Source organism: Sipha flava, unplaced genomic scaffold (assembly GCF_003268045.1).
Source record: "Sipha flava isolate LNK unplaced genomic scaffold, YSA_version1 45_pilon_pilon, whole genome shotgun sequence".
NCBI lineage: Eukaryota > Metazoa > Arthropoda > Insecta > Hemiptera > Aphididae > Sipha > Sipha flava.
The window spans coordinates 1,354,048-1,379,498 of NW_020273227.1; the positions used below are offsets into that span (position 1 = coordinate 1,354,048).

Here is a 25,451-nt window from a genome sequence, read left to right on the forward strand (position 1 = left end):
TTCATTGGTATAGAAATAATATTTTTTCATCAAAGAGTCAACAATATATTTAATATTATTTTTTGTACATTTATTATTATTATATTATTTATACTACAATACAGGCACCTACTAAGCATAATATTGAATCTAAAGATTAATATATCATACACATTTTCACATGACAGGAGCACCTTTTATTTTATTTTAAAAACAAAATTATAGGCTTTCGTGTTATTAAATTTCATGAAAGGCGTGAGGCCCCTAAAACGGCTGATCCCTGGGCAGCTGCCCCTTTTGCTCTGCCCTTCCGCCCGTTCAGCCAACAGTAACCGTCTGCTACCATTAAGGGCACCGTATAAATACGTTATAATAACAAATGTAGTGCAACACAATACGTGTACAATGTACAAAATATACACAATCATACAAACACGGACGATGTCGCCCGGTTGGTGAAGGGGGGGGGCGGGGGTAGGTGATACATTCGCGTTGTTATTATTATTCATTTTGACGCTCCAACACCTCGTCCTACCGTTGGAAAAGAACGTCGACAGGGCATTCGGCATGTGCTTGCACCGCGATGCACGATATTATTATTGTATTGCATTACGGATAGCACATCTTATTTAATTGGAAACGACGTCCGACGACGATCGTTTAATTATAGACTTGGTGCTAACGACCAGATGTAACGGGGGGATAACACACCTTACCGGTAATGTTCGTGGTCGTGATTCTCGTCTGCCCATCAATTAACGAATCGTCGCCGTTTATCAAAACCGACAACCCGAAAACGATGTTGTAGCGTCTCAATTATGATTATGATATGGCTCAAGGCACGAACACTGCGTGGTACGTGCAACCGTTGTATCGGACCGAGAACAAAAACCGCCTACACAGCTTTACCGCTTTTACCGCGTACGATGTAACCGCCGATTTCCGTTTTATTATTGTTATTACCATTATTAATCGTTAAAAGTCACTTATCGTTGATTCGACATCGTGACCGCGGAGTCGGTTTTCTTAACGGCGGCGGTGGCGGCGGCGCGCGATCACTTTGATTACCCGACAACCGGGACCGGTTGGACTCGTTAAGAAATGTTGTGAAATCGACGGGGAAAAATCCGTTTGGATCGTGAGCAGTGGCAGGCGCAGTGAAAATTGTCTTCAGCAATCCGACGTGGACGTCGTCGAAAAACGTTTACGGACTACAGATCCGCGACGACGTTCAATTTTTGCGCCTTGAAAACCAGTGATCGAGCCGCCCAACGTGCGGGCGTCACCGCCCGTGGCAACACTGACTGGGCGGTTGAAACATTCTGATAGGTCGGGGGTGAGGGGGGGCGAAGGAGAGGAGCCGAAAAAAAACGTAATATATATAAAAAAAACCTTATCAAAGTTATCCACGACTAAAATCTTTATCAATTTATCGAATATTTATCAGTGGCCTTGCGTGTACGAGTGTGTACATAAGCATTTCGCGTACCGTTGTGCATACATTTCAATAATTATTATTAATATTGTTTGTCGTTCGTGCACCGCAGTTCCGACATCCGGGTACTTTGGCCTTTTCCCGACGCGTTGAACAACGGCCGTGCGCTGGCCCATCTCGTTCGCGGTGCTGCAATGGTGCTACGTTAGGGTGGACGACGCGGAAGTGTTGCTGATATTTGACCCACTAAGTCGGCCATGCCCGTCTCATAGTCAATAGCTCCTAGACGACATGAACTGCCATCAAATACTGAGCGGTGCCTGCAACGCTGGCGACCGGTGTTTTGCTGTAGGCAGCGTTGAAGGCGTACCGTTCACCGTAAGTACCTGGGACCAACAGTAACCGATCAACAGTCTGCGCGCGTTTAAACACAAATCATGTTATATGTTTAGGCTTATGCGGCTGGATGCAATATCGTCATTCTGGCGAGTACGTTTGAACGGGTGCAAATCATTCCTGGTGCAATACACAATTATATCCGTATCAGTTGTTTGGATTGCTCAACAGATACGGGCAAAATAGCTGCTGCCTATGACAATCAAATATGTGTTTTTGAACCAACCCCTTTGGTTTGCAAGAATTCACCTCATGCAAGTTCATTCTTGGTTTCCTTAAATATTTAGCTATTACTTTGCTCAATGACACACCCATAAATATAAATAAATGCATAATGAATACAAATTATCTCATACAATTAAAAAAAAAATAGGAAGGAAGTAAAGTATTGAGTACAACTATTTAACATATGAAGTATTATGATATATTTTTATTGATTTACTTAATGAATTGACATGGTTTTGTTATGTAACATCATATTATAAAAATAGAATAATAAATAATTGTTCTAAAGCTCAATTAAAATTGTAAGCACCTACCTATGAGTTTTATTATAATATTTTTGTGAATTTGTATTTACATTTTATTTCAAAATTATAAAATTAATAGTAACAATATTAAAAATTGAACATTAAATTCAATGTTAATTTATTTTAGTTATTATTAATTGAAGAAATCTTGTATTTCATTATTTCATTATTTTAACTTATTAAATAATAGTTATCAAAGATTTTATTTAATCTCACATGTGAGCTGAAAAATAATACACTTGAGAATTGGGATGTTTGTTTAATATTTTGGATTAAAATAAAATTAAAATAAAAATAAATTAATTTAAAGAAAAATGATTCAGTTAATTTGATTATAATTATAAAATCATCCAACATTGCATAATAACAAAAAAAACTACAGTTTAATTTATGTAAATATTTTTCTAAAATTATTATTTAATCAAAAGTTGTGTATAATAATTATTAAATTATCTTTTGAATATCCATTAATATGTAGTAATTATATAAAACTCAAGATTATTATATATTTAAAAATAATACCTTTTAAATGTACATATAATTTTAAATACAAATTTCATTTTTCAACTTGAATGATTATTTTTTTTATAACTATTATTAAAATTATTGGTATAGAAAAATTATTTTGCCTAGTTAAATTCAAACTTAATAATATATTTTACTTTTAAATTTGCAGCAATTAGATTATAAATGGGTTGAGACTGCTAGCTGGCGAACTGCTTGTCGTATTAGTTGTTTGTCATGGAATTTGGAAGGCACAAGATTACTTACAGGAGGTACTATTTTACAACTATGGCATCAACAATTACCTGATGAAGCCTTGGAAGGAAATACGGGTATTTATAATTATTAACTAACTTTATTATAAGTAGTATTAATTGTGTTTATAATTTAAAACTTACATTAATCATATAATGTTATATGGTTTGTAGTCCTATAAGTTAGCAATAATATTTAAATAATACTAACTATTAATAATTTGTATTATTTACTTACATTTGTGTTATAATGTACGAGTAATTTTTTGTTTAAAAATTGTTTGTATAATGAACAACTTTATTTTATTTTTCTGTACCATCTATTTTAAAATAATATTTATGTTTTTATTTTTTTTTTGTTTTTTAGGAATGACAAGTGATGGAGTAACTTTTGAAATTGGTGAAGAAGCAATACCCATTTCAACAACAACATCTAATAACTGTGAAATCCGTGGATGGGAAAATGTTTGGCAGAAAGAAACAGCAACTCCAGTAGTTCACATCGCATTTTCACCAGATGGAACATTATTTGCTACTGCTGGTAAAGATGACAGACTAGTCAAAATTTGGTTTGAAAATAAACAATGTAAGTGTTATGAATTTCATTACGAATAAAATGCAATTGTTTTATGTAAATGTATATATTAAAATTGATTGTAAGTAAAAGTAAAATAAATATTTTATTTCAAAAATAAAATACTTATAAAATACAATTTAAATTTTATTTTTATTGTATGTATTTTAATATACATTGTTTTTAAATTATTTAGTACTATTTCCATCAAAAAGTGTTGATCAGACTTATTCAATGAGTGCTATTTCAAATGCTGGTGATCCAAATTATGGTTTTGTGTATATAGCTCACCCTCGTGCTGTAACACAACTCTCATGGCGAAAAACTAGCAAATACATGCCTAAGTAATTTTATTTTTGGATATGCCTTTGTATTAATTGAAAATTATAATCAAAAGAAATTTTTAGAGGATCTGTTTCAAATATGTTAGTAACATCATGCCGTGATAATATATGTCGATTGTGGTCAGAAACTGTATTACCAGATGATGGTTTAGTAAATATGAGTCATTTTGATCCATTAGCTGCTCATAATCCCCGATTTCGAACACATAGACATAAACATAGACTTCTGCAGCGTCTCAAACACATGAAGTAATTAAAATAAAATATTTATATATTTTTAAAGTCATTAATACAAATCTAACCAATATTTAGAGCTTGTTTTCATATACGAAGACATGCTAAACATCAAGGTGATCTTGGAACTGGTATAGCTGGAAGTACAAGTTCAACAATACCAACATTACCATCTACATTCAGTGTTCATGATTTTCACAGTTACGGTTTTCATGGTACAGGAATTATTCCTGGATTGCATTTTCATTTAGCTGCGAGTATAAATGCTGAAACAGGTAATTACATTTATGAAAACAGTTTTTATAGTTCTTTAAATGGTAAGAATAATGCTTAGCATACTTATTATAATTATTTTTCAAATTTATATTTTTGTAGACATTCCATTAGTGCCAAGTTTATCAAGCACTGACCCTGAAAGAGAACCAAATTTTGTTCTACATTGGCTCAATAATAAAGAAATGCATTTTTCTCTCCAAGCAGAAGCAATACTTAATGTACATTATTCATAAATTATTATCAATTTGTAAATCGTATGAAAAAAATTAATATTAATTTATGACATTTTTTTAGGAACTAACCAAAAAAGTAGTAGAAAAAGATGATATGCTAATAAATGATCCTTTTGTTATAAATGAACATCATGATATTGAGTATAATGATTCAAGACGTAAACCAAATAAGCTTGGTAAAGGTACATCACAAGATGAAAGCGCTAGTGATGAACACAGCTATCCATCAAGTCATCCTACACTTAGGTAATTAAATAATAATACATAGTTATTTTAGGAACTAAGAAGCTTTACAAAATGAATTGTATTAAATTTTCATCATTATTTTATTACAGTAATACAACATCTGTTAATTCATTTACAAATGATAATAATCACATAACTACTGATTCTCTTGATAATAAAATTGAATGTTTACTACGAGACTGGCACCATAGCCCTGATTTATTATTTGCTGTTCACCCTATTGATGGAAGTTATTTAATTTGGGTTGTTGATTGGTTGGATGAATATCACCCAGGGTCTTTCAGACAAGCTCAAGTTTCTTTTTCTACTAGAATACCTAATGCTTTTCCTCTTGGAGATGCTACAACAATGTCTCATAATGTTTGTTTATATCATACATCTGGATCAAGTTTACAGTTAGCATTTAGAGATGTAGTTAAAACTGCTGCTGCAGCACCAAGCAAATCACCTAGTGATGTTCATGGTAAATTAATCATATCAATTTTATAAATTTATGATAATTAATTGTTTTATTGTAGCTACTAGTGGAGATTATGGTGATTCAAGTCTTCCTAGAGTATTAGAAGAAGATGGTGATTCTTTGGCTGGTGATATTGATCTACATCGTCAAAATGAAACAGTTGAACCATCATCATTGGATGAAAATGGAAAAAGCAATCGACCTAATTTATCTACGGGTGAAGATTCAGGGACATTTAATGACATAATATCTGCACCACCATGTCCTACTCTCTCAATGGTTACTAAACATACTAATGGAACCCTTAATTTATGGCAATTAACCTTTGCTGATAAATCAAAATTTTCACAAGTGTTAAGTATTGGACATGCATCACGAGCTTCTGGTCATCGTTTCCGTGTAAATGATGTTACCTGTCACCCAGTATTGCCATTATTGTTAACCACTTCTCATCATAATTTATCAGATCAAGAAACTCCTGCTTCTCCATTATCACTCAACCCACCTACTGCTCAACCACCAACAGTAAGTATTATGTACCATTTACATAAAAATATTTTAAAATAATTTATTATGTTACGCTTACAATTTTTTTAATAGGGATTTTGTAGTGAACTTATACTGTGGAGAGTTGATGCTGTTGGACCACTTTCTAAATCTGGTGGAGTTTCAGAACTTGCTCGTATTAATTCCCTTCAAATTTCTGCATTCTCAAATGTTGCTTGGATACCAACATTACTTCCTAGGTACTACTTTGATTAACAATTTTAATATTTAGTATATAAATAATTTTATTGAAAATATATTGATTTCGATTAGTACTACATTGGGTACATTATCAAATTCTCCAAGTGCTTGTTTTGTGGCTTCCGATGGTGAGTGCTTACGTGTTTATCAAGCTGTTATAGATGCTAGAACATTATTAGCTGAAGTATCTAGTTCAGAACACCGAAGTCGAATCGCAGCTGTATGAAATCTTGTTTAATATTATAATTTTTTTTTTTTTTTTCAATTAAAAGATAACCAATTATTATAGGACTCAATGGTGAGCTTATCAACTGATGTTTCTTCAGAAAATGATTTAAAACATAACTCATTACACGATCGTATAAAAATTGTTTCTCAACAATCTACTGCTAGACCCGGGTGTATAATACAATTGGATGCTATATCTGATGCAACACATGTAAATTATTACCTTCATTTTAATATTTTTATAGGATTAATTGAAATTTAACTATTTTATTTCATTACAGGATTGGCAGAATACTCAATTTTTACATGTATTCCAAGAACAATTAATGACAGGAGAAAGATCATCTGGTAAAGGTTTAGTAGATGCTATACCTGACTTTGAAAACGAAGAGCCTGATGATGATTTTGAGGAACCATTTTATTTAGTTGTACTTGAACGAACTGTTCAGGGTACTACAGTACATATGTGGCGTTTGATTATTGCTTCTCAACCTGAAAGTAATCGTAAGTTTTATCTTTTAATTTGTAATACATTCATATTTTATTTTATAATTAGCTTTCAGTGAAATTATGATGTATGTACCCGATAGTCAATTAGTACAAGATGATGATGAAATGGACAATTCAGGAAAATTAGGTGCTACAAATTTAGGTGGGGAAGAAAATACTCAGCCAACATTTTCAAATTTTGCTCCACATGTCTCAATATCAACTACTAAAGTAAATACAAAGTTAATATTCTTATACAAACTTAATATATTTTTTTGTACATGGTGCTTAAAAAAAAAATTATATTATCATCATATTAAATAACATACATTTAAATATTTATAAAATTGACATACACAGCTATGAAATAGTATGAAAGTCTATACTCATTAGTTTTTAATTTTTGCTTAATTTAGATTTGTACCCAAGAATTAAATTTACCTGATGGTGTAGATGTCATTCATGCATCTCCTGCTGGGGGACATTTAAGTTCTGCTTCTATTTATCCAGCTTGTTTTGCACCATATGTATTTGTAACTGCATGTTCAGATAGTACCTTACGATTTTGGAAATGTAAGATTACAAAAACAGGAGATGAAGTTAGTTATCAGTGGGTAGAGTGGGAAATGATAAGAAAAGATCGCAATTCCATGATCGAAATATCAGGTACAATTTTACTAAAATTTAACTGTTGTAAAATAATTGACGTAACTATTTATTATTTATTTTTAGGTCAGCCATTAAATATAAGTGCAGCATATAGTGGCCGTATTGCTTGTGCATATAAATATGGAAAATCATTTACTCGGCCATCAAAAAAAGACCCAGAATCAAGATATGTAAATTTATGTGTTGCTATTTATGAGTGTGAAAGTACGGGTGGTTCAGAATGGTTACTTGAAGACACAATACACATGAAAAATATTCATTTGCCCAAACTTCATATTGATCCTAATGTTGATATGACATATTTACATGATCAAACAATACTATCATCCAAAAAACATAAATTACAATCTACAGTTTTAAAAGCTTTATCATCAGAAGATTTGGATGGCACTACTGGAAGAAATAATGGAAGAAATGGTGAAAATGATCAAATTTTAGTTAAAAGTAGTCATGGTAAGTTAAGATATAAAAAATGTTATGAATTTATAATAATTACTGAATTTTCAGGTTTATTGGCTGTTCCTAGTTTTAGTACTCTTCAATCATTAAGAAAATCTATTATTGAAAATGGAAATACTTGTCCATTAACACAAAAACATATTGTTCAATTAGATTGGGTATCCAAAGAAGATGGATCTCATATACTTACTGTTGCTGTTGGTAGTAAGGTAAATACATTTTCAATTATATATATATATATAAAATAACTATTTTTTAAATTAATTTATATTTTTTATATAGATTATGTTATTCACACCAGTATCAAGTGATTTAGCCCAAGCTAATATGAAAGCAATGAAAGAATCACAATCAGTAAACCGTCCAATTTTACGAAAAGCTTCATCATTAGCATCTCCCAATTTTGTTGATGAAATAAGGTAAATTTATTATTTATTATATATTCAATATACTGATATTAAAAGTTAATAACAATATTTATTTTTTCTTTATTGGTTATAGGATATAATTATCAAAATTAAGTTATTAATTTTTAATATCAAATCTAATATCACATTTTTTAGTAATCTTTAGGTACATAAAATTACAAACAGATTTGAAGAATCTTTTTATTGAAAGATTATAAAAATGTTTTGATTACAACAAACAATTTTTAATTATTAAAAATTCTTATAAAAAAATTATTAGTATGAATTTTTACTATTCATTATATATTAACCATTACTAACTTGCTTGATTAATAAATATTAAAAAATAAATATCTTTTAAAAATCACTTTTTAATTTTTCAATGTACAGAATATCATGTTATTATTAACAATTAATACCCACTACCCAGTATTCCTTAATATATATATATATATATATATATATTTTTAATTTTTATACATCCCAAATAATAACTCAAATAGTTTAAACAGTATTATTTTTTCAAGTCTGTAACTTTTTCAGGTGGATGAAACTTAGAAAAATTGATCTTACTACAGCAGATGGTTTACCTCCCCTTCCCATGCAAATATCTTGGGTTAGAGATGGTATATTAGTAGTAGGTATGGACAGTGAAATGCACGTATATTCACAATGGAAACCAAACTCATGTAAGTTTGTTGTGTTAATAACTGATTAAAAATAAATAGTTAATTTTTATTATATTTAGATACACAAAAAAATGCTTTGCCATGTTGTAAATTAGTACATCAAGAATCAGACGAGCTTCAAGATACTAGAAATCTAAGAGATGAAGATCTTAGAACATTGGCTCATGTAAATTTACTTAAAAATAAAAATTAAATTAATTTTTTTAATTTTTATTTCACAAAATAGGAAACATCACAAAGAAGATTGGCTAATGTTAGTTCCATGCCGCATTTGTCACGTGTAAGCTCAATAAATTTAAATATGTTAACTGCAGAGACAAAGAAAAAAAAATTAGGTGTTCAAAATGGTGACTCAACAAATAATATGGATTCTTATATGCCTGATTATGGACTTTTTGAAGCTAGTCGAATAGCGTGCCCTGTACTTCCTCAATATCATCCTAAACAACTTATGGAGTTATTAAATTCTGGTAAAATACGTTGGGTTAAAGCCATTCTTGCACATCTTGTCAGGTAATTAACAGTATAAATCATAAGTTTTATTATCAAAAATTAAAATAAATCTTGTTTAGGTGTATTTCTACAACATGTAGTGTAAGACAAGGTGCTGTTGTATGTTCATATTCTGAAGAAGATAATCTTACTCGACAAAGAGGATGGTCTAGGTCAAGAACATTATCTGTCAGTTATGCTGGAGCTGGTTAGTATAAATTATTTTTTTTGTTATTCACATTTATTATTTACAAATTTGAAATATATTTAATCAATATTATTATAATCATTAGCTTCAAGTCCACTGGAACCTAGAGGATCCACTACTGCAATTCCAGAAGAGCTGATGTTAGATTATGCAGAAATCACTTCCATTCCTCCTTTACCTTTATGGACACTTTTAGCAGCAGATAAAGAAAATGCCAGTACTGGACTTAAATTAGCTGAAGATGAAAAAGATTATAATGAATTATTTAATGGAAACATTTCTACATCAGAAGATAATCTTGATGATATATTGAATGATGAATCAGAATCAGAAAGTCCTCGTAGATGTGAACGTAGGTTATCCAACTCAACTGAGAAACAACAATGTTTGCTGTCTCATTTTGGACCAAAACAAGGTCAACTTTTATCTCGTCTATTAACTCATACACATTTACCTGGTTTATCAAGTTTAGATCAAATGCATTTGTTAGCACTTGCTGATACTGTATCTACATGTAACACTGATTTTGCTGACAGATTTGTTGATAAAACTCAGTTTACTAAAGACAGTTCAGCACCTCATGAAGGTGAAGTATGTTCGGGTAAGTTTTGAAATAACAAAATTGAAATTGAAAAAATTAATAAATGTACAACTTACAATTTAGATTCGTTGGATGACTGTGGTCTTAGATTCTTATTAGCAATGAAGCATTATAATTATTTACTGCGGTGTTTGGGTGTTGCACAACGTACACAATTTCAAAAAAGAGGAATGTGTTCAGCAGATATTGCATGGGCATTCCATTCTGAAAGTGAAGAGGAGTTATTACAATTAACCCCTTCTTATGTACGAGGAACCCCACGTTGGTCAGCCTTAAAAGAATTAGGGGTTGGATGGTGGCTTAGAAATCAAACTTTATTAAGGACATGTATTGAAAAGGTAAATTGTTGCATTTGTAATATTGAAATTATAATGATTATATAACCATTTGATATAGATTGCAAAAGCAGCTTATCAGACAAATCAGGATCCTTTAGATGCTGCTATTTTTTATCTTGCAATGAAAAAGAAGTCTTTAGTTTGGGGACTATTTAGATCCAAGCGAGATGAGCGAATGACACAGTTTTTTTCGAATAACTTTGCTGAAGATCGTTGGCGTAAAGCTGCATTGAAAAATGCATTTGCATTACTAGGAAAACAACGGTTTGAGCATGCTGCTGCATTTTTCCTTTTAGCTGGTGCTCTTAGAGATGCAATTGAAGTAAATATTTTTAACATAATCTTCTAAATATTGAAACATGAATAAATAATATAATAAAACTTTGTTTAGGTGTGTTTAAATAAATTAGATGACTTACAATTAGCTATGGTAATAGCGCGATTATATGAAGGTGAAATTGATTCTACCCCTCCAAGTCTTAAACGCTTATTATATGAGGTATTTAAATAAAATATATTTAAATAAGTTTAATCTTAATTTAAGTAATATTATTTAGGAAATTCTTGGTTGTGATCAAAATGGTGAAAATCAAAAATTGTCCATGGCTAATCCTGATCCTTTCTTACGTTCTATGGCACTTTGGATACTTAAAGATTTTACTGGAAGTCTTAATACCTTGGTTCAAACAAATGTTGGTACAATGCATCCACAATATAATGATGAAGAAAAACAAGAAACATCTGCTGGTATATTTAAATATAATTTGTATTTCCATGAATATCCAATTTATATATTTATCTTTATTATATATAGCAAATCCAAATGTGTTCAATTTCTATGTTTATCTTCGGACACATCCATTATTAATAAGACATTATTTAGCATCTACTTATCAAGATAAAAAAAATCATACTGTAGTATTATCAGGATTCAGTTATGGCTCTGATGTTAGATGCAGGGAAACTTCAGATAGACAGGTGAATAAAAACTTATTTTTTTTTAAAAATGTTATGTTAATTTTTATCTAAAATTTCAGTTGATGTTAGAAGATTCCATTTCTCCATTAGAAAGACAGTTATATTTCAAAACCGCTCATGCTCATTTTAAAGCAGGATGTCCTGCACTCGCCCTTGAAGTTTTATCGAAATTACCCAGTAAAATAATGGATCCTTCAACAGAACAGTCAAACAGTAAGTGTATTTTTATGAAATTATTATTATATTTAATTTTTATTTCAATTTGTTATATTTATCTTCTTTACTTTTCCCTTTACTTCTACCTTTCATTTACACACAACAGCTTTCTACATGACATCTCTAATTTCTTCTGCTTCATCTTTTCCTGGATTAATCCACCATATTCACTTTAATTTTTCCATTTTTGATGCCAATCTTTAAATTCCTATTATTGTATATATTTTACAGTACTTAAAACAATTTGAAATTAAGTAGTTATATTTGACACTCATTCCTTTATATTTAAAGTATTTAAACATCTCAAATATTGAGAAATTCATGATTTGGACAAATATCAAGGTTGAAAAGTTTCAAATTCAAAGTTTATTGTTTTACAGTTTTTCTTTATAGTTGATAAATAATAAAAATAAAAATTTCTAGTTGGATGGTTGATATTTGAACTTTTCTAATTGCCTAAAATAACAACTATTTAAAAAAAAATAATTAAATCTACAGCCTCACAACTTCTTTATCGTTTAAAACTGAAATTATTTTAATATAACTTCCGTAAAAGCTTTATAATAAAGTACATTTATATAAAAAATTATTCATGCTATAATTCTAAGTATTCTGAATACTCTAATAGCATATCAACCACCATGTACAAATTATAATAATATTAAAATGGTTGCCCGTTGTAATTACTTTATATATATTTGAAATAGAAATCATACTTTTTCATTCAATATTTAATGATATTGTATATCAGTGATGCCCAACCTTCCTCACTGGGTTACTTTGGTAAGTAATTATCTTCGAATGGGCCACCAAATATGAAAGTATGAATAATGTCAATATTAATCAAATATTATAATTTTGTTACTCATAGTAGATGTACCATATTCATGTATGAGGTGTGTTCAATAAATACCCAGACTAAAATAATTACTGAAAAACTTTTGATGTTATCGGTAATGTTGTTATACCAAAAGAAACCAAAGATAATGACCATTATTTCAGTATATAATATTAATTATTATCCGTAATCAGTCATTGACGGTATGTGTTCAAAGTTGGTCTTTCTGTATAAAATCGCGATTTAGTGCTAACATTTTTAACTGAGGAACAAATGGAACATCACATTAAAGTGTGTTTGGAACTAAGATATCAGGTTTTTAATGACCCAAGTTTTATAAAATTAATTACTATGGGTAATAAATCATGGGTGCATAAATATGATCCCAAAACCATTCAATCACAATGGAAGACTGCAAATTCACCTTGTCAGAGTCGTCAAGTCCAGTCATACATCAATATTCATTGTATGCCGTAAAAGGCCGGCAAAGTCGTGGTTTTTGTACCATTCAGCATTCAGCACTTTCCATATGTGCATTTTTGGCAACTAAAAATATACCAGTGTTACCTCACCCACCATATTCACTTGGCTTAGCTCCCTATAATTTTTTTTTGTTTCTAAAACTAAAAACCACCCTCAAAGGCTAGAGATTCAAAGACTAAATAAAACTATCCGTAACGTGACAAAAAATTTAAAGGTTATAACTCTGGAGGAAATTCAAAGTTGTTTAAAAAAATGGAAATACCGTTGGGAGCATTGTATTGAAGCTAAAGGACACTATTTTGAAGGTGATTCATTTGAATAGTTTATAAGTTTGAAATATGATTTTTAATACATTTTGTCTGGGTATTTATTGAACACACCTCATATACATATTGAACTTATTTTCATTTATTATATTGACTATGGAAAATATTCTAGATTTAAGTATACACTCTAGGTATACTCTCATCTGATCAGTGTATTATTTTAAGTGCACAGATCATATTGATATTAAAACAAAAATTTATATTTGAAAATATCCATAAATAAAATTAATAAAATAAAATAATTATTTTACTTTATTTTATAAATTTGTAACAAGCTCCATAAAAAACCTTTAGAGGCCACGGGTTGGGCACCACTGTTGTATACTGAAAGAGATCATATTAAAATTATTTATTCTAACTAGGAATTCTAAAAATGTATTAGTTAGAGAATCCATAACCTAATAAGTAATATTTTTCAATAATACATTTTACTTCTAAATAATAAATCAAAGACTATTGGTTTTTTGGAGAATATAATATTGATCTCTTACATATATGTGTGTTAAAAAAAATGTAATATTCTACTTGTATAACGTATTATTTTCTTTACAAAAATATATCTAATTAAAAATCTATAAAATGTCTATTAGTTCCACTATGCTTTATTTTTTCAATTAAATCTATCAACTTTTTAGTGTTTTGAGTTTTTAAATGAAAATTATAATTGTAGTCAATCATACATTGTACTGGAATTTCACCATTAGTTTATTTATTATACATTCAATATTTTGGCAAAATAATTTTATCTGTTTTTATACACGTTTGTAAATTTATATCTTTAGTTTAATATCTTAGCAATTTATGGGAGGAGTTTCAAACAAGTCCAATGTTATTATAAGGCTTGTTATTTTTATATTATAATGTTCTACATAGACTTTTTATTAATATAGGAATAATAATCATAAATTATAATTAATTATTATTTAACTATGGTTGAGTGAGTATTTTTAATAATTTAATAAAATGTTGGTCATTTTCAAATATTATTACACCACTATCATTAATGTACCAAAATAAGCAAAACAAAACAAAACAAATTCCCAATATAAAATATACTGACTAAGCAGAGTTTTTATTTATCCTATGTCTAAATAAAAATAAATAATTGGTTCAAATGTTAGTAAATAAGTTATAAACTCATAAGTCATAACAATAAATAGTATTTATTTTTTCTAAGTCAGTTTTCTTTTCTATGTCAGTGGGAGTCGGAATATATAAAATCAATAAACTTATTTAATGTCCATTGATGAATTCTGTTGTTGTTTTTTCAATTGTCATGGTATAGTTTTTTAAACAATTACAATGGAGTATCATTTTTTTTTTTTTTTAGACAATTGTTCCTTATAAATTTATGAGTTATAATACTTAATTAATTTTTAAATGCTATACTAATTTTAGTATTGAAATCTATATTTTATAATGTATAATACTTATTAACCCTAGTTAATAAATGATTTTGTTTATGTTTATAATAATTTAAAATCATCTTAATTGATCATTACAAAATAAATTCAAATTTAATGTTACTAGTTAAAACTTTTTTTAATTTAATTAATCTACTTTTTTACATCTGATTGTATTTCATAGATATATATTAATAAAAAAAAAGAAACATGATTTTAAATTTATTTCATATTTCATAAAAAATTTCAAATTAATTATTTGTGAATTTTAATTTAAATAATTCATAGTTTCAATCTAACATTTTGAAACCCCATTTATTACAACAACTATGTATTATAATTTATTTTATTTTACTTGAATATTTTTTCTTAACAATTAAAACATTTTATTCAATCTTTAGAATTTCAGTTCATTTAATTTAAATTTATCTCAATGAAATATTTAAAAATTATAAATTAAATTTAACAATACAGTTTTTTATAAGTAGTAAAATAAGTTTAATCAATGCTTAAGTTTTTAAATGAACTTATATCATCTTTATCATTACTATCAATTGTTGTATCTACTTCGTCTTTGACATGACCATTTCTAAATTTTTCTTCTTCCAAAAAATAATCACGATTTTCCAATAGTTTTTTCTTCAAAAGTTCTATAAAATATAAAATAACGTTTGTTTAAAAATAATTTCTGCAAAAAAAAAAAAAAAATTTGAATTGAAATTAAATTGAATTTTAAATGTACCATTAGTTTCACCCATATCAGGCGCAAGACCACCATAATCCTTTGGTACAACTTTTTGTGGCAATGTTTTTATAAACTCGTTAGTCTTCGAAACTGATTTTATTACAACCTATAATAATTACAAACAAAAGTTAATTGATAATATGGATTTGAAATAATCGTATACACTTTTACTTTATTTATTAACGAAGAGCTCATAAATGGTTTCATTGTTGAGAATACTCTTTCAGTTCCTGAAGTGACGTTAAGAACGAATATTTTATCAATTATGAAAGACGTACCCTCCTAAATATATATTATGATTGTATTAATTAGTTATTTGTATATTAAATGCCGTGTTTATATATATATATATTTATATATATAACAATAATTAAATGTAACCTGGACGTATGTCATTAAATTCCTTGCGTTAGATAGGGAATATCGCAATGCGTGACTTAGGCCGAAACGATTTGAATCAAGTACCATAATATAACCCGGTTTAGTACCACATTCAATTTGGTCAAGTTCGATAGCCATAAAAGTTAGTTTTGTCGCCACAGTTGGATAATATTGTGAAGAATCGACAATTTTCAACTGCGACCATATATAACTGTAGCGAGTATCTTCGTCCGGAATAATGTTAATATTACTGAACAAGTTAATTTTGATTATTATTTAAAAGTTCTAAACACAAATGTTATAATAAAAATATGCTCATGTAAGCTTACACAACATCCAATTGTCTTTGATTAAAAGGGTGTGCTGGATCTCTTGCTGAAAAGTATGGAAGGCATTTCTTAGCTCGTAAAGTGTAGCATTGACATATTACTTTTTTTGCATATTCTTTATCGTAATCACAAGCATGTAAGAACATAATGATTTGAAGTTCTATATATATATATATATAAAATAAAAATAAGTAGATAATATCTTATTGTTTTTATGTACTAGTTTAGTAATTATTACATAATTAAAACTCCGTATTCTAAAAATGTTGATAGTATTAATGTGTACACCGCTATAATGTCTATCTACTATCGTTTAAATACGTTGTAAAATATTCATAAGAAAATATTATTTTTATTTTCTGATTCATAAATATATAATATAAATATTCAGTAAAATTCAAATTTCCAATTATTCTTTAATTCAAAATATAATTTATTTTTCTTTCAAATTTGTATGCACTAACAATGTACAAAAAAAAAAAAAAAAAATTGGAAATTAAATTAAATTTGCATATAATACGTAAAATAAACACTTTTTTTTACTAAAGTAACAAAGTTAATTTCTTTTAAAATATTTAGTTACAAAACAGTAATATGGTAAATTGTACGTGTTAAAATGTTATTAACCACTTATATACATTTTTACATACTATAGGTATACAAAAAAAAATTTAACATAAAAATATATACGAGTTATTTAATCACCAAAAAATATTATGCACGAATGTTTTAAATGTATATTATTATTCTTTATAATAAATAAGATATTTGTCTTACCTAAATATTATAGTTAATAAATTCGTAGTTGACCTTCACCTATTAGTTAAAAATTGATTTTCCCCAGATGCATTTTTAATAATTAAAAATAAAAATGTTTTAAAAAAGTATGTTACAATACATTTTAAATTATAATAATAAATTTTAAAAGTATATATATTTTTTCGAGTCTTATTTTAATCTTATATTTAGTCTACTCACCAATCATTTTTCCGTGTAAATTTATATTTTCGTTACTCCACGTCAGAAGTTCTTGTACGTCTTTAACTGTTAATTTTGGATTTTTTTCGTACTCCTGATGAGCAGTAACTTTATAAAATTTTTCTAGAGTTTCCATAATTGTTTTAATTGATACTAAATAAATTTCTATTTTTAAGTTGTAAAGTATACTGCGCTCAAGTTTAACTGTAAAAATTATTTGATTATAATATATACATAATAATATTAGAGAGTGGATGTTAACTGTACGACCTCGTTTATGAGACTACCTCTGGAAGTCTACTCTACGTGTCTTCAATGCGTCATTGTCCTTGAATAAAACTGGTCTTGCGTACCTCGTGCTCTGACGTTTATGGTTTGTATTTTTAAATTAAAAAACAAAAAAATTATTAAAATACAAAAAATCTGAATACCTTTAATATAATCTTTTATTTTAATATTTATAATATTTTTAGTTTTTAAAAATGTTCAACTTAGTTACAAAGAATTCAAAATCTTATAAGAATTTTTTATCGGATACAAAAAATATTATTTTTTGTCGCTTTAGGTCAGTAAACTTTTACTGTCTAAAATTTCTCAAACAAAATTATACTACGTGTGTAAAAATTAAAAGATAACAAATATTTATTTTTTTAAAGTAAAAAGTTATACAAAACGAAAAAATTTATATTCACTACCTTGGTTTGGTGTGTTCAGTCTTCAATTGCCTCATTTTTATACTATTTTATAATTCTATCCAATCCTATGTAATTTAAACAGGGGAACTAAGTTTAAAAAAAATAAAATTCATAAAACTAAATTATATAGTATTTGCACAAATTTTTGTTGTGCCTATGTTTACGATTAATTTAAAACTAACTTAGTGGATGTACGTCAAAAGAACATAGTTCAAATGGTTGTTCTTTATTGTTTCTATAGCGATGAGACGAGACTTATATGAAGAAATGACTTCAATGTTACCCATTATTTATAGGTGTTAAATAGTTGTATTAATCTTTAGTTAATTAATTGAACATTTAAAAGTTACTGAAAGTCTAGGCATTCAAATATCGATTCCAAAAGAAGTTTGATTGTTTAAAATTAAGAGATTTCATAAAAAAATATCAGTTATGACTTTGGAAGTATTTAAAATATTTCTAGAAATTATAGTTTTTTGTTAGTATTCAAGTCTTAACAATAATTATTTACACATAAATACTAATTTTATCCGGACTTCCGGAATAATACCAAAATTCTAAGTGTCCTTCATCGCTTCACTGCTCAGACAACTTATTTCCGACCATGTGTAAGTTACTAAGCCTTTTGTGATATAATTGTAGATGTACTATTTAATACACTCAAAAATAATTAGAAATAATCATTACATTTAAATAATAATGTTCTCAAATTACTCAGTTTGAGGTAAATTAAATAAAAGTGCATACAATGGTTAACTTATCATAACAAATTGCAATTTCAAATTTTCATTTTCAGTATGATTAGAGTATAATATGTATAATAATAATAATAATAATATCACTGTGACTAACCAATTTTTAAGTTTTGAAATTATATCATACATTGATACCAATTTGTTGCATAGGTATCATTGTATTTTAATCGTAATGTCATGTTCAAGATTTTAAATGTACAGATGATACTAGGCTTTAAGGTTAAAAAAATTCTAATATCTATATATTTGTTATATTTTGAGATTATTTAAAATAAAACTATAATTCTAAAAATCAAATATTATGGAATTGGTTTTAGTCGAAATTGACTTAAACCTTTGCCCTAAAGATTCGTGACAATTATAAAAATTAATTTTTATTTTTCCCCAAATATTTTTATTTAAATTGGTTTTTAAATTAAATTTTAAAATGGTTAATTTAAATTATTTTATCTATAAAAACAAAAACTTATTCGAGAAAATGCCTTAAGATACTAAATGCTACGAAGTTTAATCTGGTGCCAAACATACTTGTTGTATAATATATATTCAGTTATATTACTTCTGAGATAAAAAAAAAAGTTATTTTAACCTATAATGGATAATTAATATACATAAAATATTTTTAACATCTTAAAATGACAAGTATCGTTAATTTATATATATATATATATATATATATATTAAGTAACGCTCGTAGTAATAGACTATATAGTTGCGCGCGCGGGGTACCTAATTATTTACCGTTTAAATACATTTTTTTTTACATTATTTAATTTTTACTGACTAGATTTTGTATATTATTGAATTTCAAATCATAAAATATTACTTTTCTTTATTAATTATAAATTATTAATGTACAAATAATAATTAATTAAGAAAAAAAATGTATTTTATTTTATCGATATATATATATTAGTACAGAATACGATCTGTTCTATCATAGGAACCGTAAAAAAAAAAAAAAAATAAACCATGAATGATTTTTGGTATTTTCATCTTTTGCCATGTTAATTCACCTGATTTTTCAGTTACTTTATAGTGATTTGGATTTTTTGTTCTTAGATTTGGCTTACGACAATACCATTTTGTCCCATATTTTCTATAAAAACACTTAAAACGCATACTTAGTGGAACTTCATTGTCGATCAATCTCCCTGATTTTTTAGTGTTAAAACTCTAATATGTAATAATTTTCATCAGATGAACATTCATCTGTAGAAGATGAACCACCTCATATATCATCATCACTTATGTCATCTAATAGGAATGCAATATGACGGCGTTCTAATTCATCCATATTTTCATTTTGTGTAGAAATCGACGAATATTAAACAAAAATAAGCACGCATAGAGCGTTTTTGCCGAACTATGAACAGGACCGCTTTAGTATACAATTTCTCATGTATTTTTGTTAATTACATCCTGATTGTTTCGTTTTTGTAATTGTATGATAGTGACTATAATAAGATAGCATGACCCATGTGAATGTAAAAAATCCAACAAACACCTTATAACAAATTAAAAATAGACCGAGATAAATAATTATCCCGTGCGCCTCACTAAAGGCTAAAAAAGCCAACTTTGGTTATAATTGTATTTACCTCTTGCATCCACTAATTATTTAGTCAATGAATTTCTTCGTCGTTTAATGTCTAATGTCAATGTTGACCCTTTCACCTTTGATGATTTTTGTCTGTGTATTTGCACTAGTTTTAATTAATTTTCTTGTAAATTCTATATTAATCAATGTTATAATTTACAAACATTGTATATATACATATAAATAAATAATATAAATGCATATAGAGATAGACGAATTGTATGAATTTCGAATTTGTTTAAATTTTGTTAGAACTGTTCTTTAACTAAATTTACTAAATAATACATTGTTATAACTTTTTAAATGTTATAATGGAATATTATATATAATTACTCATTAAAAACGCATATGTTACTTTCTCTTATCGCACATTATACATATTATATATATATATTATGTATATCATACACGTATTATTGTCACCTTATTAAACTTTCCATTATTAATTACTAACAATCATACATTTTAATCAAAATATAAATGATTATTTATCATTGTAGAAGTAATTATATTAGAATTTTTTAAGACGTTTGTTTATTTTATAAGATTAAAGCGTACAAGCAATAATAATTTAAAGCCTTTTGAGTACAAATAAATTGACGTATTAATAATAAATTAAAATTCAGTCTTCTAAGAATGTTGGATCATTAATAAAATAGCACATTGTTGTTGAGTCAAATAAGGATTTTAAGAAATACTTTTTATATTCTAAATACTAACACAAATGCTTTGATGTAGTGTTTATATTTTATATAATATTTATAATTTTCAAATTTCATAATAGTTATCCATTATTTCTTATATTTTTAAACACATATACCTATGTAATGACACCAAACTACTTTTTAGTAAATGGTGCACACATTTTAACTACTAACCCACCCACCCTTACCTAGACGCCCTCAAAAATATTATTTCCATTTAAACCCAAGATCCAAATATCGATGCTATTTGTTTCTACAATTACTTGGCCATCAATGATCAAAGTATTATCATGTTCATATTAAGTATATACCTACACCTAATACCTACTGACTACTAAATACCAATTTTTCAAAATTATATAGACCCAAATTGGGTTACCTGTACCCATCCCCCAATTTTAGATGGTGTGAATGTACCTACTTATTTTATTATATTTATTATATTTACATTACTATTACTACCTCCTAAAGTACGTAATCGGGGCACCATTTTACATATGTAAAATCAAATTTGGATTTAATTATACTAAAATTAATATTGAACTTAAAATAATAAATCAAACATTATAAGTTAAAAAATATAAGTACAATTAATTATAAAAACCATTTCAATTTAAATAGTTAACAGATTTGAAACTATCCCAATTATATTTACGTAACTCATAAACTCTTGTGTGTACTTCTAAACTGAAAACGTAATTTTTATCATTCTCAGTTTAGTTAAGGTAATATGTAAATAATTACTATTTACAAGCAAATCATTAACAATTAAAAATAATACTTTATTAACTTTATTTGTACAAAAAATAACTTTGTAGTTTTATTCCATACAAATAAACATAATTTAACTCTGGGAGGTATTTAAATCAAATGAAAAACAAATTTACTTACATTTCACAGTTTATATGTAGATATTATGACGTTATTTCATTTAAAAATTAAATTTCATTTTCTTAATTTCGTCGGTGTTTGGTGACTACTAAAATGTTATCACCAAACGATATTATTAACATTACATTTAATTAAATTATCTAAGTGATTTAAACAAATATATACTGGTACTTGATGTTTTATCGTATGTCAATATTCGTAAATAAATTGCTAATCGTTTATCGAAAAGACAATAAAACGGGTGTATGATGTTTACTTTTTATACTAATATTTTATAGCTTTTAACAACATCTCGATAAACGTATGTATTATTTTATGTACACGCACCGGTTTTAATCAACTGCGGCCGCACCACATTAGAGCGGTTTTGACGCGCGTTACCGCATGCTTACGTACGCTGTATGTAGCGATTTTTGTATTGCCGCTCGGGCAATGATTCTTCCGTGTGAGGACTAGCCTAAAGATCACACCAAACTACAGCGGTTTTGACGCGCGGTAAAAACGCGTCGAAAACGTTAGATAAAAACGAATACATAATATCATTGATTATAAATACTAGTAATATAGTACTATAGTATTTATAATACTAGTAATATAGTACTATAGTATTTATAATCAATGATAATATGTATTCGTTTTTATCTAACGTTTTCGACGCGTTTTTACCGCGCGTCAAAACCGCTGTAGTTTGGTGTGATCTTTAGGCGAGTCCTCACACGGAAGAATCATTGCCCGAGCGGCACAGTCGCATATAATCATGACTTCAGAAATTAGTTATTCTGCCGATTTTCTGTTGTCACTCGTTGATATTCTCGATTGGCCTACTGAAACAGAAAAATCGCACGTGGACTATACCACAAAAATTTCGACTGGTATTTCTAGAATCACGCTTGACAATTTATTTATTAACTATCCTTGTTGACGTTTTTGCTGAAGTAAACCATTAAAAAAAATATGCTGATCGATCTCTACTAGAAAAAAATTGGTCATCCCTGCTATACAGTACACATAAAGTAAATTTACTACCTAATTGTGCGTATAATAAACACAAATCATAAACCTATGGAAATCATTAATGTTGCCTAAAGTAATTCAATTAAATAAAAATTAAAAACATTCTTCTGGAGTCTAAAACTGAACTTGATTAACAAAGTATTAATCTATAATATAGATTAAATTTTTTTTATTATACTTCGATTAAATAATATATTTAACTTTAAATAAATAAAATATTTTTAGGTTTGGTCAGTACCCCAACGCGAAGTCGTGACATTCGCATAGATACTGGTATCTTAATGCACGAAGAAATAGAAAAAAAATCTGCTGAAGCCGTTAATTTAGATGTAGTTGTAAATAATACTGTGACTGCTGAAGAAATAGATTGGTCCACACCAGTGATGAAACCAAAAGACGAATTAGTACTTGAATGGAGCGATAAAGAAGATGATGATGAAGATGAAATAACAGTGCAAGAATCTTCGAAAATTATCAAGCAAGAATCCATGGAGAGTGAAAAATCAAAATCTGATTCAAAAGCATGTAACCTTGATGTAATGGCACAACAGCTGAAATTTGTTGCTTGTCTAAAAATACTGATGGAAGAACTATCCACTTTAGCTACTGGGTACGAAGTAGATGGTGGAGAGTTAAGATATCATCTTTATTTGTGGCTCGAGAGAGAAGTCGATGCTTTAAAACATTTATGTAACTATAGATCCAAAGATTCAATGATTGTCCAATGTAAGTATACCTAATATTGTTTGATACCTATTTATAATAATACATTTGATTTAAATAAATTAAAATAATTTTAATAAACTATCTATCTACATTGATTAAATTATATTATTGTATATGTTAAGGTGTATGACTGTTTAGCGGTGAGTATTGACAACCACCGGTAGTTGTCGACCTTTACCAATCAATTTGGTGAATTTTGTCTATTTTTACAAATAACTCACATTATGGACATTTACTGATTCCATAATTGTTGATATGTGCATTAGTTATTTGGTGAATTTTAACATTTAAAAAAAAGAATTATAAAATAATTACAATTAAGTATTTAAAATTAATAATTAATATGAGATACAAATGGAGAATGAAATTATAAATAGATTTAGATTGGTTAGTTAAATTTAGTTTATTTACTTCATTGTAGTTTATTGCGAAACATTTTTTTTCTTTAACACAATAACTTTATTCATACATTTATAGCAGTTTTCAACACTTAAATAGAAACAATTATCTTCCCTTTTTGTGTTTAAAAGTTAATTAAACTTTTCATAAAAAATTTCTTTCATATTTTTCATTTTTATGATTAATAATGTTATGTGTAATTGAAATCAAAATTAAAACTAACACTTTTAACATTAGATTTAGTATACGTGTCAATACTAACGAAGATATACTTAAATTTTACGATAGAAAATCGGATTATTAAAAATTGATATTACTATCTCGAGCAATAACAATAATAATAGTCGAGCATGTATCTCACACTCGAAACTTAGATTTGTAAAAAAAAAAGTTTCAAAACATTGTGATGTGGTAATAGTGACAAACATCTTAATACTATTGAAAGTATCTTATTATATATATTGGACTTAAAGTGTGGTCAACATTTACCAAACACTAGTTATGAATGTCCACAGTCACCAGTTTATGTCCTCATAAAGGCTATTTTGGCAATAATTAATATGATTTTTGGTGACTGTCAACATTCATCGTCTGCAATTATACACCTTAACATATATATATAATTATAATAAAAATTATATTAAATAATAAAAATAATTCAATATTCATAATTTTAAACAAAAATTTAGATGAAGGAAGTATTGAAACATCAGTATTAGATCCCCGTGAGTTTTCTTCAACACCTACACTAAAGAATTCTTCTGACAAACCAACCTTGCATGATATTTTACTTGCTGAAAAAATTGATTTTGAAGCAAAAGTTCAACGAGCAGCTAGAAGAAAAAAGTGGCTAAAAGGTATAAAAATTAGTTGTTTCTATAAATATTTTGAATTCTATATTTATACATTTTTTTTTTTTTATTAGAAAACGAAACACTTTTAAGAACATTGCTCAGCTATTGTAGTTTACATGGAGCTGGAGGTGGTGGTTTAGCATCAGTTCGAATGGAATTAGTACTTTTATTGCAAGAATTACAACAAGAAAAAACTCAACAACAATTACTCTCACCATTGCCATTCCCTACTACTTTACCATTATTGTCTGCAAGTGTTGCTTGTAACAAAACTGTAATAGCAGATCCAGTTAGATACCTTCAAGTATATAATTTAATAAAGTTCTTAATAGGGTTAACATTTT

At 27.6% G+C, this 25,451-nt stretch overlaps 2 protein-coding genes across 8 annotated transcripts in view; one reads left to right on the plus strand and one right to left on the minus strand.

The window, feature by feature from the left end:
* The first annotated feature begins 1,404 nt into the window (after positions 1–1,404).
* LOC112689620 (dmX-like protein 2) overlaps positions 1,405–25,451 on the plus strand; it is a 29,314-nt gene continuing 5,267 nt past the window's right edge. For 3 of the 5 annotated variants that reach the window (XM_025563411.1, XM_025563410.1, XM_025563412.1), the window contains exons 1-34: positions 1,406–1,792; positions 1,867–2,064; positions 3,017–3,176; positions 3,466–3,684; positions 3,869–4,016; positions 4,080–4,265; positions 4,329–4,525; positions 4,626–4,744; positions 4,821–5,005; positions 5,095–5,468; positions 5,524–5,990; positions 6,066–6,211; positions 6,285–6,432; positions 6,502–6,651; positions 6,722–6,944; positions 6,997–7,160; positions 7,346–7,595; positions 7,662–8,051; positions 8,106–8,266; positions 8,340–8,476; positions 9,008–9,153; positions 9,213–9,319; positions 9,380–9,666; positions 9,726–9,853; positions 9,939–10,454; positions 10,518–10,792; positions 10,851–11,114; positions 11,184–11,291; positions 11,350–11,539; positions 11,607–11,770; positions 11,830–11,983; positions 23,354–23,854; positions 24,943–25,110; positions 25,179–25,411. In XM_025563411.1, coding sequence (XP_025419196.1) covers positions 1,706–1,792; positions 1,867–2,064; positions 3,017–3,176; positions 3,466–3,684; positions 3,869–4,016; positions 4,080–4,265; positions 4,329–4,525; positions 4,626–4,744; positions 4,821–5,005; positions 5,095–5,468; positions 5,524–5,990; positions 6,066–6,211; positions 6,285–6,432; positions 6,502–6,651; positions 6,722–6,944; positions 6,997–7,160; positions 7,346–7,595; positions 7,662–8,051; positions 8,106–8,266; positions 8,340–8,476; positions 9,008–9,153; positions 9,213–9,319; positions 9,380–9,666; positions 9,726–9,853; positions 9,939–10,454; positions 10,518–10,792; positions 10,851–11,114; positions 11,184–11,291; positions 11,350–11,539; positions 11,607–11,770; positions 11,830–11,983; positions 23,354–23,854; positions 24,943–25,110; positions 25,179–25,411 — 7,350 coding nt within the window. In that variant the 5' untranslated portion in view covers positions 1,406–1,705. Of the gene's footprint in view, positions 1,793–1,866; positions 2,065–3,016; positions 3,177–3,465; positions 3,685–3,868; positions 4,017–4,079; positions 4,266–4,328; positions 4,526–4,625; positions 4,745–4,820; positions 5,006–5,094; positions 5,469–5,523; positions 5,991–6,065; positions 6,212–6,284; positions 6,433–6,501; positions 6,652–6,721; positions 6,945–6,996; positions 7,161–7,345; positions 7,596–7,661; positions 8,052–8,105; positions 8,267–8,339; positions 8,477–9,007; positions 9,154–9,212; positions 9,320–9,379; positions 9,667–9,725; positions 9,854–9,938; positions 10,455–10,517; positions 10,793–10,850; positions 11,115–11,183; positions 11,292–11,349; positions 11,540–11,606; positions 11,771–11,829; positions 11,984–23,353; positions 23,855–24,942; positions 25,111–25,178; positions 25,412–25,451 lie in introns of all 5 variants that reach the window. The other 2 variants (XM_025563409.1, XM_025563408.1) reach the window with 2 other exon arrangements.
* Positions 15,482–22,195, minus strand: LOC112689621 (alpha-tocopherol transfer protein-like). Of its 3 annotated transcripts, XM_025563413.1 has the most exons (8): positions 22,115–22,185; positions 17,740–17,830; positions 17,470–17,673; positions 16,492–16,651; positions 16,163–16,412; positions 15,953–16,063; positions 15,779–15,887; positions 15,484–15,686 (listed from the first exon to the last, which is right to left on the minus strand). In XM_025563413.1, exons 3-8 carry the CDS (start codon positions 17,603–17,605, stop codon positions 15,535–15,537), a joined length of 918 nt encoding a protein of 305 aa, XP_025419198.1. In that variant the 5' UTR covers positions 17,606–17,673; positions 17,740–17,830; positions 22,115–22,185; the 3' UTR covers positions 15,484–15,534. The 3 variants fall into 3 exon arrangements, with proteins under 3 accessions (XP_025419200.1, XP_025419199.1, XP_025419198.1); XM_025563415.1 differs by having other exon boundaries at positions 15,482–15,686; positions 16,492–16,537; positions 17,470–17,830; positions 22,115–22,195; XM_025563414.1 differs by having other exon boundaries at positions 15,483–15,686; positions 16,492–16,606; positions 17,470–17,830; positions 22,115–22,188.

What these genes read in the sequence shown, in the direction of transcription:
- LOC112689621 (XM_025563413.1), bottom strand. Translation starts at nt 17,605, where the DNA reads ATGGAAACTCTAGAAAAATTTTATAAAGTTACTGCTCATCAGGAGTAC. An exon ending in TTTACACGGAAAAATGATTG is followed by an intron (nt 16,652 to 17,469) that starts GTGAGTAGACTA and finishes ATATATATATAG; the next exon opens with AACTTCAAATCATTATGTTC. An exon ending in ATTTAATGACATACGTCCAG is followed by an intron (nt 16,064 to 16,162) that starts GTTACATTTAAT and finishes ATATATATTTAG; the next exon opens with GAGGGTACGTCTTTCATAAT.